General features: G+C 38.0%; 1 gene segment (V, D, J or C); it reads right to left on the bottom strand.

Annotated features, from left to right (window-relative positions):
* Positions 1-222: 222 nt before the first annotated feature.
* The window catches only part of LOC101176361, a 59199-nt gene continuing 46809 nt past the window's right edge, over positions 223-12612 (bottom strand). The window contains 4 exon segments of the C gene segment in view: positions 241-809; positions 2736-2783; positions 5917-6246; positions 10541-10574. Coding sequence covers positions 667-809; positions 2736-2783; positions 5917-6246; positions 10541-10574 — 555 coding nt within the window.

Genomic DNA, 12612 nt, shown 5'->3' with positions numbered 1-12612 from the left:
TGACTCTGGTGACCTTTAAAACAGAAGCCACATGGGCTCCTTCATTTGGTTGTAGTTCCTCTTAGAAGGTGTCATAGCCACTATCTCAGTGAAAGAATTAGAAATGGGATGTTGGACCATTCTTACAACCAATACAGAATTCCAGAGCCCAATTGCCATGCTGTTTCTTACCTTGGATATTCAACTCGATGTCATCCAATTAAAATACACATGGACAAAAGTCAACTTTTCATTTTTTTTATTTATTTTGCTTATTATGAAAAACACACCACATAATTCAACTAGCAAAGAAGACTGCTTCAGGGCATGTAAAATGAAAGGCTTCCAGGCAGTTATCTGATTAAAGAACACTAAGAGAGGGACAAGGCTAGAAGCCGCAGGCTGTCTACAGTACGGCAGTGGCTATTTGGGTTGTCTGGAGGAGCTGTGGAGAATATGGAGAGAGTGGGGCTGGAGACTGCCATGGCTATTCCTCATTGTTATTGCAGAGTGAGGTTCTCTGTGTGCCCACTGGTTTGAAAACTATTATACAATAATGATAGAATAGTACACACATGAGAACTGAAATAGCCCAAACCCAGAAAGAAAGCCCAACTAGATCCTCAGAAGACACTTCTAGGGACAATAACCGATGAGGAAAAGATGGCCTCCTTGTGCCACCGTCTGTTACGATCTCTCTCCATTGCAGCAGACAGCCGTTCTTCTAAGCAGACAGAAGGCGATGATGGCAAAATAGACCACACTCTTGACGAGCAGGAGGAGGTACATGTAATATGCAGAGGTGTTTGTGAGCTGCAGCAGTAGTGCATCTAAGAGAAATTGCACATGTTCTTTTTACAGAATAAGATATATTAATGGGAGAGGGGTTCACAAATACTTATTTCTGATGATTTATGTTGAAGTGATATTCCACCACCACCAAAACCTAAAAGCAAACATCTACTGCTACCACCACCACCAAGAGTCAGACAAGTCAGAATCCACCTTTCAAGTTGATTAACAACCTCTGCTAAATTCACTTAGAACATTCCAAACTATTAAAAAGTAAGGTTGCATTGCAGAAAATCAAAGAAAGTGGTTAATCCAGATTCGCTGATGTGTTAGGTAGTTGTGGCACACTCACCTGTCTTTCCTTAATGTCTCTAATTATGGCTATGCTATCATTAGGTGAATGCATTTAATATTATTTGAGGTTTTGCAAGAGATATGTGATGTCAAAGAATAAGTAAAGACAGTGGGGGTGGACCACCAGTGGCTACTCAATGAGCTACAAGGCTGAGTCTCTACCTGCAGAAATTTCCATTTTACATGTTTTGTCTTCATGAATTCAGAACTCCAGAAACATCAGTCCTTGGTGTGGAAAAGGATCTCAAGAAGTGATGTGTTCATAACTCCTTGCCCTTAGTCAAGTGAGGTACTACTGCCCCTCCTTGCCTGGTGTGGCAGCTTAAGTCAGAGACCCTTGGTATTGGAAATAGAGAAAAGTTGAGCCGGGCTAGAGCCAATGCTTCTAGTCACATTCTTTGTGAGTATGTAGAGAGAAAAAGCCAGAAACAAGTACTCATTCTGTGTCTGCTAAATGAGATACCCTATGCCAGACATCTCACATTCATGCCCTTATCTCTTCCATAACTGTGAATCTGGGGTAATTATTCTTGGTTGACTGATGAGAAAACTGTTACTCACAAAATGTAGGTCACTTACACCTAATCATTAAAAGAGCTGGAGTGAAAGTCCAGTCTGCAAAGCCCATGCACCCACCCATCCCCACATTATGTCCATTTTGTTTCAGGTTCCTGGCTTTGTGATTTCTTGCTATCTGACTCTATTGTAGAAAAAGAATAGAAAATTTACTGAGTACACAAACTCTTTGTTTGATGTCCTGATTTGAAATCCCAGATCTAGCCGTGTGACTTGTATGGGGATTTTTATAATTATCTGCTTTAAAGGGACTGTAAATTGGGAGAAAAAAATAATGTACCATTTTATGGGATTATTAAAAGGGTTAAACAAGAAAATGCAGAACACAGCCCAAGCCCTTCTGTGTAAAAAGCACTTGATAAACACTAGATCGTGTTATTAGCAAAGACCAAAGACTAAAGCAAAACAACTCGAGAAGAAACATGGTGTCATGTTTTCCCCAGTCATTAAAACAAAAGACACAAGGCCCGGCACAGCGGCTCGCGCCTGTAATCCCAACACTTTGGGAGGGTGAGGGGGCAGATCATGCGGTCAGGAATTCGAGACCATCCTGGCCAACATGGTGAAGCCCCGACTCTACTAAAAATACAAAAATTAGCCGGGCATGGTGGCGTGCGCCTGTAGTCCCAGCTATTCCAGAAGCTGAGGCAGGAGAATGACTTGAAGCCGTGAGGCAGAGGTTGTGGTGAGCCGAGATGGTGACACTGCACTCCAGCCTGGGTGACAGAGCAAGACTCTGTCTAAAAAAAAAAAAAAAAAGAAAAGAAAGACACATAGATGAATAAAATCTGTTTTATGAAAGAATTAAAAGCATATCACTGTACCACTGTACTCTCTAATTTACAGTCATCTCATACTCCAAAGCAGTAGTTTGCTTTCTTAATACAACTCCTAGAAAATGAGGGACTAATTTAAAATATCACTAGGTCCATTCTGCAGCATCCAACCTAGCAAAATCCATTCCCTGATTTTTCAAGCCAGAGAAGTTCAAAACTTAAAACAATCAGGAGGAAATGAAAAACACAAAAACTTACCATTTGCATCTTTTGAATAACTGTCTTTGGGATCCATTGTGATGACATCTAGAAGAATGAGAGCAGGTACTAGTCAACTGTTCATGTCCATTATTTGTCAATGGGTGTGTGTGTGTGTGTGTGTGTGTGTAATTAAATGAATATTGATAAAACCTGTCAATAGAGAGGCAGGAGGACACTTATTAAAAATTTGAGCCCACAATTCCAGAAATAATTCGTCTAATTCTATGTAATTAGATAGATCTAATTCATATATTATGTTTTTGCAGATCAAGATGTTGAAGTTCGTGAAGAATACATTTTTTTCTTTTTTATCCCAACTGGAGTGTAGTATCCAACAGCATTTGGTTTTCCTTCTGTATTCATAGCTCCTAGCACAGTGCCTGCCACAAGGCATGTTTTTGATAAATACTTGTTCAATGGAAAAATAAACAGAACAAGTGGCTACTTTACAGCCTTCAACACACACTGCTGACATGAGATCAGCAAAAAATTAATTTTTTTTTGAGGCAGGGTGTCACTGTCACCCAGGCTGGAGTGGAGTATGGTGTGGTGTCATCACGGCTCACTGAAGCCTGAAACTCCCCAGGCTCAGGTGATCCTCCCATCTCAGCCTCCTGAGTAGCTGGGAGTACAGGCACATGTCAGCACTCCCAGCGAATGTTTGTATTTTTTGTAGAGACAGGGTTTTGCCATGTTGCCCAGGCTGGTTTCCAACTCCTGGGCTCAAGCAATCTTCCTGCCGTGTCCTCCCAAAATGCTGGGATTACAGGGATAAGCCATCACACCCAGCCAAGAATTCTTTCAGTCCTAGAATCCACAACAGAATCTTACATGTTTGAAGGAGTCTGGCTTAGAAAAATTTCTCATCTAAGCAGAAAAAAGCAGTCATTCCTTTCCAAATCATGCATATCCCCAATGTCCCCAGCAAGTACCCATGATTTTCTGGAGGTATAGTGTTTCCGGACATAACAACGACAATATGAATAAAAGCTAGTATCTACTGAGTGTTCATTAGTGTGTCAGGCACTATGTTAAATGCTTCCCAAGCATTTTTTGTTTAATTCCCCAATAACACTTAAGTGAGTTGTGTTATATATGGCCCTATGTTCTGAATGAGGAAATAAAGTTTAAAAAGTGCAGACAACTTGCCGAGAGTCATATCAGTGAACAGCAGAACCGGTATTCAGACAGTAGTTGTAGGGGAAGAAAAGAAATTGGACATGTGAAAAGTACTTTGTAGAAATAATCCACAGAAATAGATAGAAAGTAATTTATAAAGAGACAATATAATGTCACCATTGTGTACTCTAAGAAAATCTCTTTCAGTATGTTAATTACTCTCAGCAAATGGTCGTTTTTATTACAGGAGCTCTGCATTTCAGTGCAATTCTTTCTGGGACTAGAAAGAGAGAGGCCAAGTCACATTGACAGTTCTCTGAATAAAACCTGAGGTGAGAGTTGAATTTATTTGTGATGTTTAATAAAAAAAGAAAGATGCAAACATGCATACAAAGACAACATATTTTAAAACAGAAGAAAACAGAGTCGCATTGGTGTGTTGGTTTACTATTTTTCTAGTAGATGTGTTCTTGTCTGTACGGATATGATTCTGGTGCGCAATTTTATACACTCACTGAGATCTTTATTTCATGTATTCTAAAAAAATGGACTTGAGGTATGGGTTTTGGGTAAGTTTCATGAATGCAAATGTTAGTTATCAAGTCTGCACGGCCAAATATCTTTAAGGGCTGACTTTAATGGGTTTTCAATGTCTTTTTATTTTCCTTAGGGTGACTTCATTTATTAAAAGATAAATGAAAATGACTATCACTTATTTCCATGCATTGATTGAGGTAAAAAGAATAAAGTAACTATTCCTCATAATAAAATCTCCAAGTGTATCCTGAGTTCTCTCTCTCTCTCAATCAAGGTTGATTGCAAACGTGGACCAGATTAGTTTTATCTCCTTCAAAAGCACTTCATTGATTATATAATATGATCACTTCCATGTTATATTTTTAGCTCTTCTCAGAAAAACAAACTTCCAAGAAAGAGCATTAGAAATCTACTATAGAATGACATTAAGAGAAGTGTCCTCCTTAACGTAGTTGCCTTGAGAAGCGCATGAAAGGCATTTTACTTTTAGGCCAGGCACAGTGGCTGATGCCTATAATCCCAGCACTTGGAGGCCGAGGTGGATTGATCACTTTGAGACCAGCCTGGGCAACATGGTGAAACCCCATCTCTACTAAAAATACAAAAATTAGCCAGGTATGGTGGCAGGCGCCTGCAATCCCAGCCAGTCGGGAAGCTGAGGTAAGAGAATCACTTGAACCCGGGAGGTGGAGGTTGCAGTGAGCTGAGATCGTGCCACAGCACTCCTGCCTGGGCAACAAGAGTGAAACTCTGTCAAAAAAAAAAAAAAAAAAAAAAGGAGACATTTTACTTTTAGAATTTAGTGTAAAGGAAAACACATTATAAAACCGTAACTTCTCTCCTGTATAATATTCACTGCCCTGGAACTTACTATACTTTTTATTTTGTCCTGATCACTAGAAAAATCAGAACACTTAAGCATAGTGGTAAGATTACCCTCCAGCTTTGCACATTTGCCTCCCCTTTGTGTCTCAGCAAAGGAAATAGAAAATTGGAACTGTTTTAGATAAATATCATTCTGTCAACAACAGATAAACATCATTTTGTCAACAAGGAACCCGTCATTTTTAGGTTAAACTTTGTGGGTAGCAAGATTGAAGTGAGTGACTCTCCTGCTTCAGTAGAACATTCCTGAAAGACGTGCATTTGTTCTTATTTCCTGATCAAGTCATCAAAAGAAGGGAGAACTCTTTTTGAGCGTTTACCAGGTGTTACGTTGCTAGATGCTTATGTGTATGTTGTTTGTTTAATTCATCTAACAACCCTAAAAATCAGCATGTGACTTTCTTATTTTGGATAATGGAGCTGAGGCTGAGAAACCTTCAGTAACTTTTCAATTTTGTTTTCTCCAAAACCTATACCATTTTAATTCTATAGAAAAGTAGCAAGGCATTTATGCTACCATTAAATGTAACAACATTTAAGAAAGATTGATGTTTGTTTTTCATTAATACTGCAAGGAAAAAATGCAGCATTCCCTTTCAAAGAAGTGTTCTGAGAGATGATATGTGTAAACACATACCTGTCTTTATTGGAGGAAAGATAATTTCTTGATCAACTCCGTTTTTATTATTCTCATGTCTGACGATACATCTGTGTTCTTTGTCCAGTGACTTTTCTGGCACCGTTAACCAGCTAAATTTCATGTATGTGTCATTAGTCTTCATGGTGTTCCCCTCCTGGGATCCCAGAATCGTGTTGCTCTTCTTTTCTTGCCAATGTATCTCAATAACATCCGGGAAAAATTTCTCAAGAAGACAAAGGTATGTTCCAGCCTTATGGAGCTTTGTTTCAGCAATTGAAGGAAGAAAAATAGTGGGCTTGGGGGAAACATCTGCATCAAGGTGTTTATCTATGGGGAGAAATGGAATATGAATTTAAAAGAATCATTAGAGAAACACACACATTGCACGGTTTGGAGTGGCCTAGTACATAACAATAAAAAGAGAAGGTGCCATTGACCTGGTGTCCACTGTGGCCTTTCATCCAGGATAGGCTGCACAGTACTTATTATTGTGCTTATTTTACAGACGTTGAAAAGAGGATCAAGACATTAAACAACTTGCGAAAAGTCACAGCTCTCAAGTGTCAGACGCTGGATGAAAACCTGGCCTTTGTTTATTCTGCACATGCTGTGATGAGTGTGATTTTTAACTAACTCCTCCCAATGCTTCCAATGTTCATGAACATATTTATTTTATTTTTTAATCTCTTTTGTTTCATCATAGCGAAGCATGTTTTCAAGGTGGATGGCAGGGGAAAGGGAAAGATCAGATAACTTCAATGATCTGTCTACAGATGAGACTCTTTGGTCCTTTTCCCACTTCCATTTCCCATCCTTTGTAACTTATGTTCTTTGGCCAAATAACACACATTCTCATGTTCCACAATTTTGTGTACTCCCACTCTTCATTTAACTGATTCTGTGATGCACTATATTTATCTTATTATTTATCTTATTTCTCATATGAATAAATGTCAGATTTTTAAATTTTATTATTTGTCTTATTTCCCATATGAATAAATGTCAGGTTTTGTTGTTGTTGCTGTTGTTTTTTTTTTTTTGAGACTGGGGCTTGCTCTGTCGTCCAGGTTGGAATGCAGTGGCACAATCATGTGTCACTGCAGTCTCCACTTCCCAAGCTCAAGTGGTCCTCCCACCTCAGCCTCCCAAGTAGCTGGGACTTCAGGCATGCGCCGCCATGCCTGGCTAGTATTTGTTTTTTGCAGAGACACAGTTCACCATGTTGACCAGGGTGGTCTCAAACTCCTGCGCTCAAGTGATCTGCCTGCCTCAGCCTCCCAAAGTGCGGGGATTAGAGGTGTGAGCCACAACAATGCCGAGCCATTTTATTCACTTTTATTTTTAACAATACACAGTCACTTGTTTTTTGTTTTTGTTTTTGTGTGTGTGTGTGTGTGTGTGCGTGTGTTTGTTTGTTTGTTTGAGACGGAGTTTTGCTCTGTCGCCCAGGCTGGAGTGCAGTGGCTGGAGTGCAGTGGCGCAATCTTGGCTCACTGCAAGCTCCGCCTCCCGGGTTCACACCATTCTCCGGCCTCAGCTTCCCAAGTGCTGGGACTATAGGCGCCCGCCACCACACCCGGCTAATTTTTTTGTGTTTTTAGGTGAGACGGGGTTTCACCGTGTTAGCGAGGATGGTCTCAATCTCCTGACCTTGTGATCCGCCCGCCTTGGCCTCCCAAAGTGCTAGGATTACAGGCGTGAGCCACGGCGCCCGGCCACAGTCACTTGTTTTAATGAGAATCTACTTCCACATGTACGTACTGTCTATCAAGTTGACCATGTAGCTTCATAGTGTATACCACGCGCCGTCCTCCTAGTTAATATCTAACTTTATATAACATCTCAATTTCACATCTGCACCCTCCAAGTTTTGGGGTGCAGCAGTATTTACAGCTGTACTTCCAGATTATTCACCATGTCTTAAATTTAGAAACAAAAAGGCAACATTTCCAAAACTCCTATTAAACATTTTTATTGATTATTTTCAGAAATACTCGCGTTAATCTTACCCAGTAATACACTTATCAAAATTTTATGTATTCCCCTACCTTTTTCTCCTACATTTGAGGATAAAATTTTAATCTGTGCTCCTTGCTAGGTAATCACAGGCGTATTTTCCTTCTCCTTTCCTTGGAGCTTTTGATCATCTGTATTTATTTAATGGTCTGACTGTGCTTGTGTATTTTAATTTAGGTCTTCTCAAATAGATTTTGGAAACAGGTGTCTTAAACAAATAACAAATAGTTTGTGCATTTAGCATGTTTCTCTTTTGCCCCCAGGAGTTGATGGTTTTGTAAGGTCAAGCTCAAATAAGACACAAGGAATGGAGAATACGTTTGCAAATCCTAGCTCTGTGATAGGGACACCTACATACTAAATTTAGATAGAAAGTGCCAGAACTTAAAATGAGGCTTTTTTTCCCAAAATTTTTCTCACAACATGGGGAGGTGTCTTATGTATGATACAGTCTTTGTGTAACCTCTCATATTAAAAAAAAGTTCTTCTAATACTCTGCTTTGATCCAGAAGGACTAACTGGACGAGATATCAACATGAAATGAACTCAATGAATGCTAGTCTTGGGAATAGCACTGGTAAAAGGAAAAATAAAAGGCAAAGAAATTTATCATGGATTTGGTTATTATTACTTGGGGTTAAGGCCCCTACAGTTTTTACTTCGTACAAATGTAGAATAACAAAATAAATTGGAAAAAAGAATATCCTTTTATTTTGTGAGTGAATAATTGTTTCTTAGAATACAATATTCAGGGACACCATCATAAGGAGATTCCAAAGTGGACACTTTGACCTGAGATGCCTTAGAAAGTTGCTCTGAGATAGATACTTTACATGCATGTGAAACATCAAAACAAAAGTTTTAATGAAATATAAGGGCAACAAAGGCAATATTTCTCAACTGATATTGATATTGATATAATTTTTAACTTTGAAGGTATGATCCAGTTAAGAAATTAAATGTTATAGGTAGACATTTGACTGTTTTACCTGTATCCCTATAAATTTACATATTCAAGATTGGGGAGGGGAAAATACATATTTTCTTAAACTTGTATAAATTTTCCCTGGAAAATGAAAAATCACCTTGTATTCTGGTAGATCATATTTGAGATAATACGTAAAACATTCTAATTACTTTTAGAAGCAGGTACAATCAGTCTTTTAGAAATAGCATTTTACAAATAATGATACTTGTTCTGAAGTGAGCTGTTGAATAGATGGGGTTGATACTTTTATCTGTATTCCTGAGTGTGTAAAGACCTCTCATGGGTAGTAACTTGAATTCTGGAAGAGGAAATATTTCTATCACCTACCAAGTGCCAGGCATTCTGCTAGGTAATTTCCATATTTAATTTCATTTAATCTTTACAACATCCACTTTAGATAAATAATTTCCATTATCTTCATTGTACAGATCAACTTGAAAACAGAAGTTTCAACTTTGTTCTGGTATTGAAAAATATTAAGGACATTTGAAAAGAATGTTTACGAAGTAGTGTGAAGTGAAAAAGCCTGATCTATTACTGTGTATCGAGTATGATTCCAACTTTGTAAAACAAACAAACAAAAAGCAGAGAAAAATGTTTAAATAGAAATATAACAAAATGATAATGTGACGAGGGTCAATATCAAATTATAATTTTTTGTTTATTTTTGTGTTTTCCAATTTTTCTATAATGAGCCAGCATTTTTACAATTTGAATAATTGGTAAATCAAAATACACTTCCTAAAAGGGAGTTACATAGAAAGTGCTAGCCCCAGGAGTCGAGAAACAAAGTCCATACCTTTTCCTGCACCGCACTTTCCTGAAAAATCACTTCTCAGAAAATTACAAATTATGAATTTGATTGCTACAATTCTCATTAAGTCATTTGGATAAAAGAGAATCGGAAGGTCACATTTTAACCTATAAGTTCATTTTATCATAAGATCTCAACCACTAAGGAAATAAAAATATAAAACTGCTTTCATTTTTTACAATGCTTTATCAACTTTGTGAAAATTCTCCGAAAACTTTCATTTCAGTGGATCTAACAGACTAAGACTATCTTTATGAGATGTTTTCTCTCATCATCTTTAAGCTTAAGCTAACAAATAATAAACAAATTCATTGGACCGATTTAAATAACAATAAATGCAGCTTATGTCACTTCTAAGTATGGTCACACCATGAAATATTTTGACATTTGGTATTAATCATTCTTTGGTCAAATTATCAAATATTTCATCTTTCGGTGACCAGATGAGGAGGGTAGCTGATTTTGTTTTTTTTTTACTTTTTTCCATTGGTCATTTTTAGAATTGAAGAAATAAAATCTCTAAACTAAACTTGTTCACAAAACTTGCAACAGAGAGATACCAATGGAACATAAGGCCTCCATCCTTTAGAGATTTGCAGTTGGTCTAAGCTCCTTAGTAATATCTCCCATGCTAGGGCAGGAAAAGTTCTGACTCCTAAGTCATGAACCAAGTCACCTGACCTCTCTGGAGATTTCACCACGATTAGTGACCAAACCAAGAGGGAATCCTAGAATTCTGAGCCAGCTCCTGCCTGCCAGCCTCCCATCCCTTCTTTACATTGCAAAATTTAAAGAAAACTTACCTGTAATGATGAGCTTTGTTCCGGGACCAAATACCTTGATTTTTTTGCCCAACTCTTGCCCACCACCTGAGAAGCCTTTATAAGAATCTCCCTTTGTGTTTGTCCTAAAATTGTGCCAACATTTTTTTCAACATTTACATAAATACATAAAAATTGGCCATGCTGATATTAAGTCAAGACAAAGGTCAAATAAAACCACAATAGACCCGAATGTAATCAGGAATTTAAGAACTGACCTCACCGTGCCCTGGGCACTTTGGGTTATGTACATTCTCTCCTTGTATCACATACATTGAAGTGTCTGATTTTACCGTTTCTCATGATTTTGCCGAATCTTCTAAATCTTCCCTAAACAGTTTTCATGTATACACTTTGTGTGTATTTAGAGTTTGTGTGATTTAGAGTTAATATTTCCTTAATTTTCAAAGAGAGACAATAATAGGATTCTTATGTTTGACATTTAATAGATATTCAATATGATTTATAGGTATTTTGTGATTCATATGTAAGGAGGGATGGGTATCTAGATTGATTCTAAAGTAACTTCTTTTTGGCCAGGCACAGTGGCTCATGCCTGTAATCCTAGCACTTTGGGAGGCTGAGGCAGGCGGATCACTTGAGCTCAGGAGTTGAAAACCAGCTTGGCCAACATGGTGAAACCCCATCTCTACTAAAAATACAAAAAAAAAAAAAAAATTAGTTGGGCGTAGTGGCGGGGGCCTGTAATCTAAGCTACTCGGGAGGCCGAGCAGAAGAATCTCTTGAACCTGGGAAGCAGAGGTTGCAGTGAGCAGAGATGATGCCACTGCATTCCAGCTGGGTGACAGAGCGAGACTCCATCTCAAAAAAATTAAAATAAAAATAAATAAAGTAACTTCTTTTTAGAATCCAGTTCTCATTGATAGAATACCAGATGAATTGTTACAAAATATGAATTCCTAATGATGATTCATTGCTGAAAGACTGCTCCTTTTGACTTGAAAATATGCGTACAGTTTCATTAAATTAAGTCCTGTGCTACTCAACAGAGAATCCAAGGCACCTCTGAGTTATGCAACTTAGCACTGCAATATAGCACAGCTGCGATAGCTCCTTCATCAGTTTCAACATATCTAGCAAATTTGATGCCAATACAGAAAGACAACTGAGTAGAATTATGTCAAAATGACTCATTCTATATAAATACCCTAAAAATTATATTTTGAGTATTTAATAAATGCATATTCCATATAACTTTTTGGAGGAGAGAGAGGTCATTTCAGTGCCATAATTAGAAGTAGAAGAATTGTATTAATACACAAATAGCAATACAAATTGGGAGTCGTTACTAGAAAAATAGTCAACTAAAGAGTCCATTCATAGGGTCAAGCCACAGAAGAGGAAATATTCAAAGTATAAAAATATGACTTAATATTTCTAAATATCACATAAGGGTCCAGACCAGGCACTTTGGAATAGACAGGCTTAGATAGATCCCAAATTTTGCCACAGTGACTAGTCATGTGACTTTAAGAAAGTGACTGATCTTCTCCAGGCCTCAGTTTCCTCATCTGTGAAATGGGACTAAGAGGATCTCCTACATAGGTCTGATGAGGAAGGAGATAAAGCACTGAAAATATTTAGCATGGTGTCTGGCTCTCAATAAACTTTACTAATATTAATTTTCTCCTTAAAAGGACAATATCGGGTCATTTTATGAGATCCTCCTGCCAAGCACAATACGTAGATCTTATAAGCAATAACTGCTATACAAATTAAGAAAGAAAACGAGCTCATGAACCCAAGACCTTCTGCTTCTTCAGCAGCCACAGGCCAAAGAACGTGGACAGGGCCCAACCAAGCCAGAATCTAGAATACTTATCTGCCAGACTGGCAGCTTTTGAGTGTTGAGACTGTGTCTTCTTTGCCCTTTTATCTCCAGCATGCAGAACAAAAACTGTTTTTAATAAATATTTCCTGAGAGGATGAATGAACAAATGAAAGATGTAAAATGATGAAGACTCTTTTCATTGACCTTGGAGCTGACATGGCTGGTTGAACTTACAAATTCTATTAAACTGGGCCATTTCCAG

The sequence above is a fragment of the Nomascus leucogenys genome, chromosome 17 (genome assembly GCF_006542625.1).
Source record: "Nomascus leucogenys isolate Asia chromosome 17, Asia_NLE_v1, whole genome shotgun sequence".
NCBI lineage: Eukaryota > Metazoa > Chordata > Mammalia > Primates > Hylobatidae > Nomascus > Nomascus leucogenys.
This window is presented reverse-complemented; position numbering and strand designations above follow the sequence as displayed.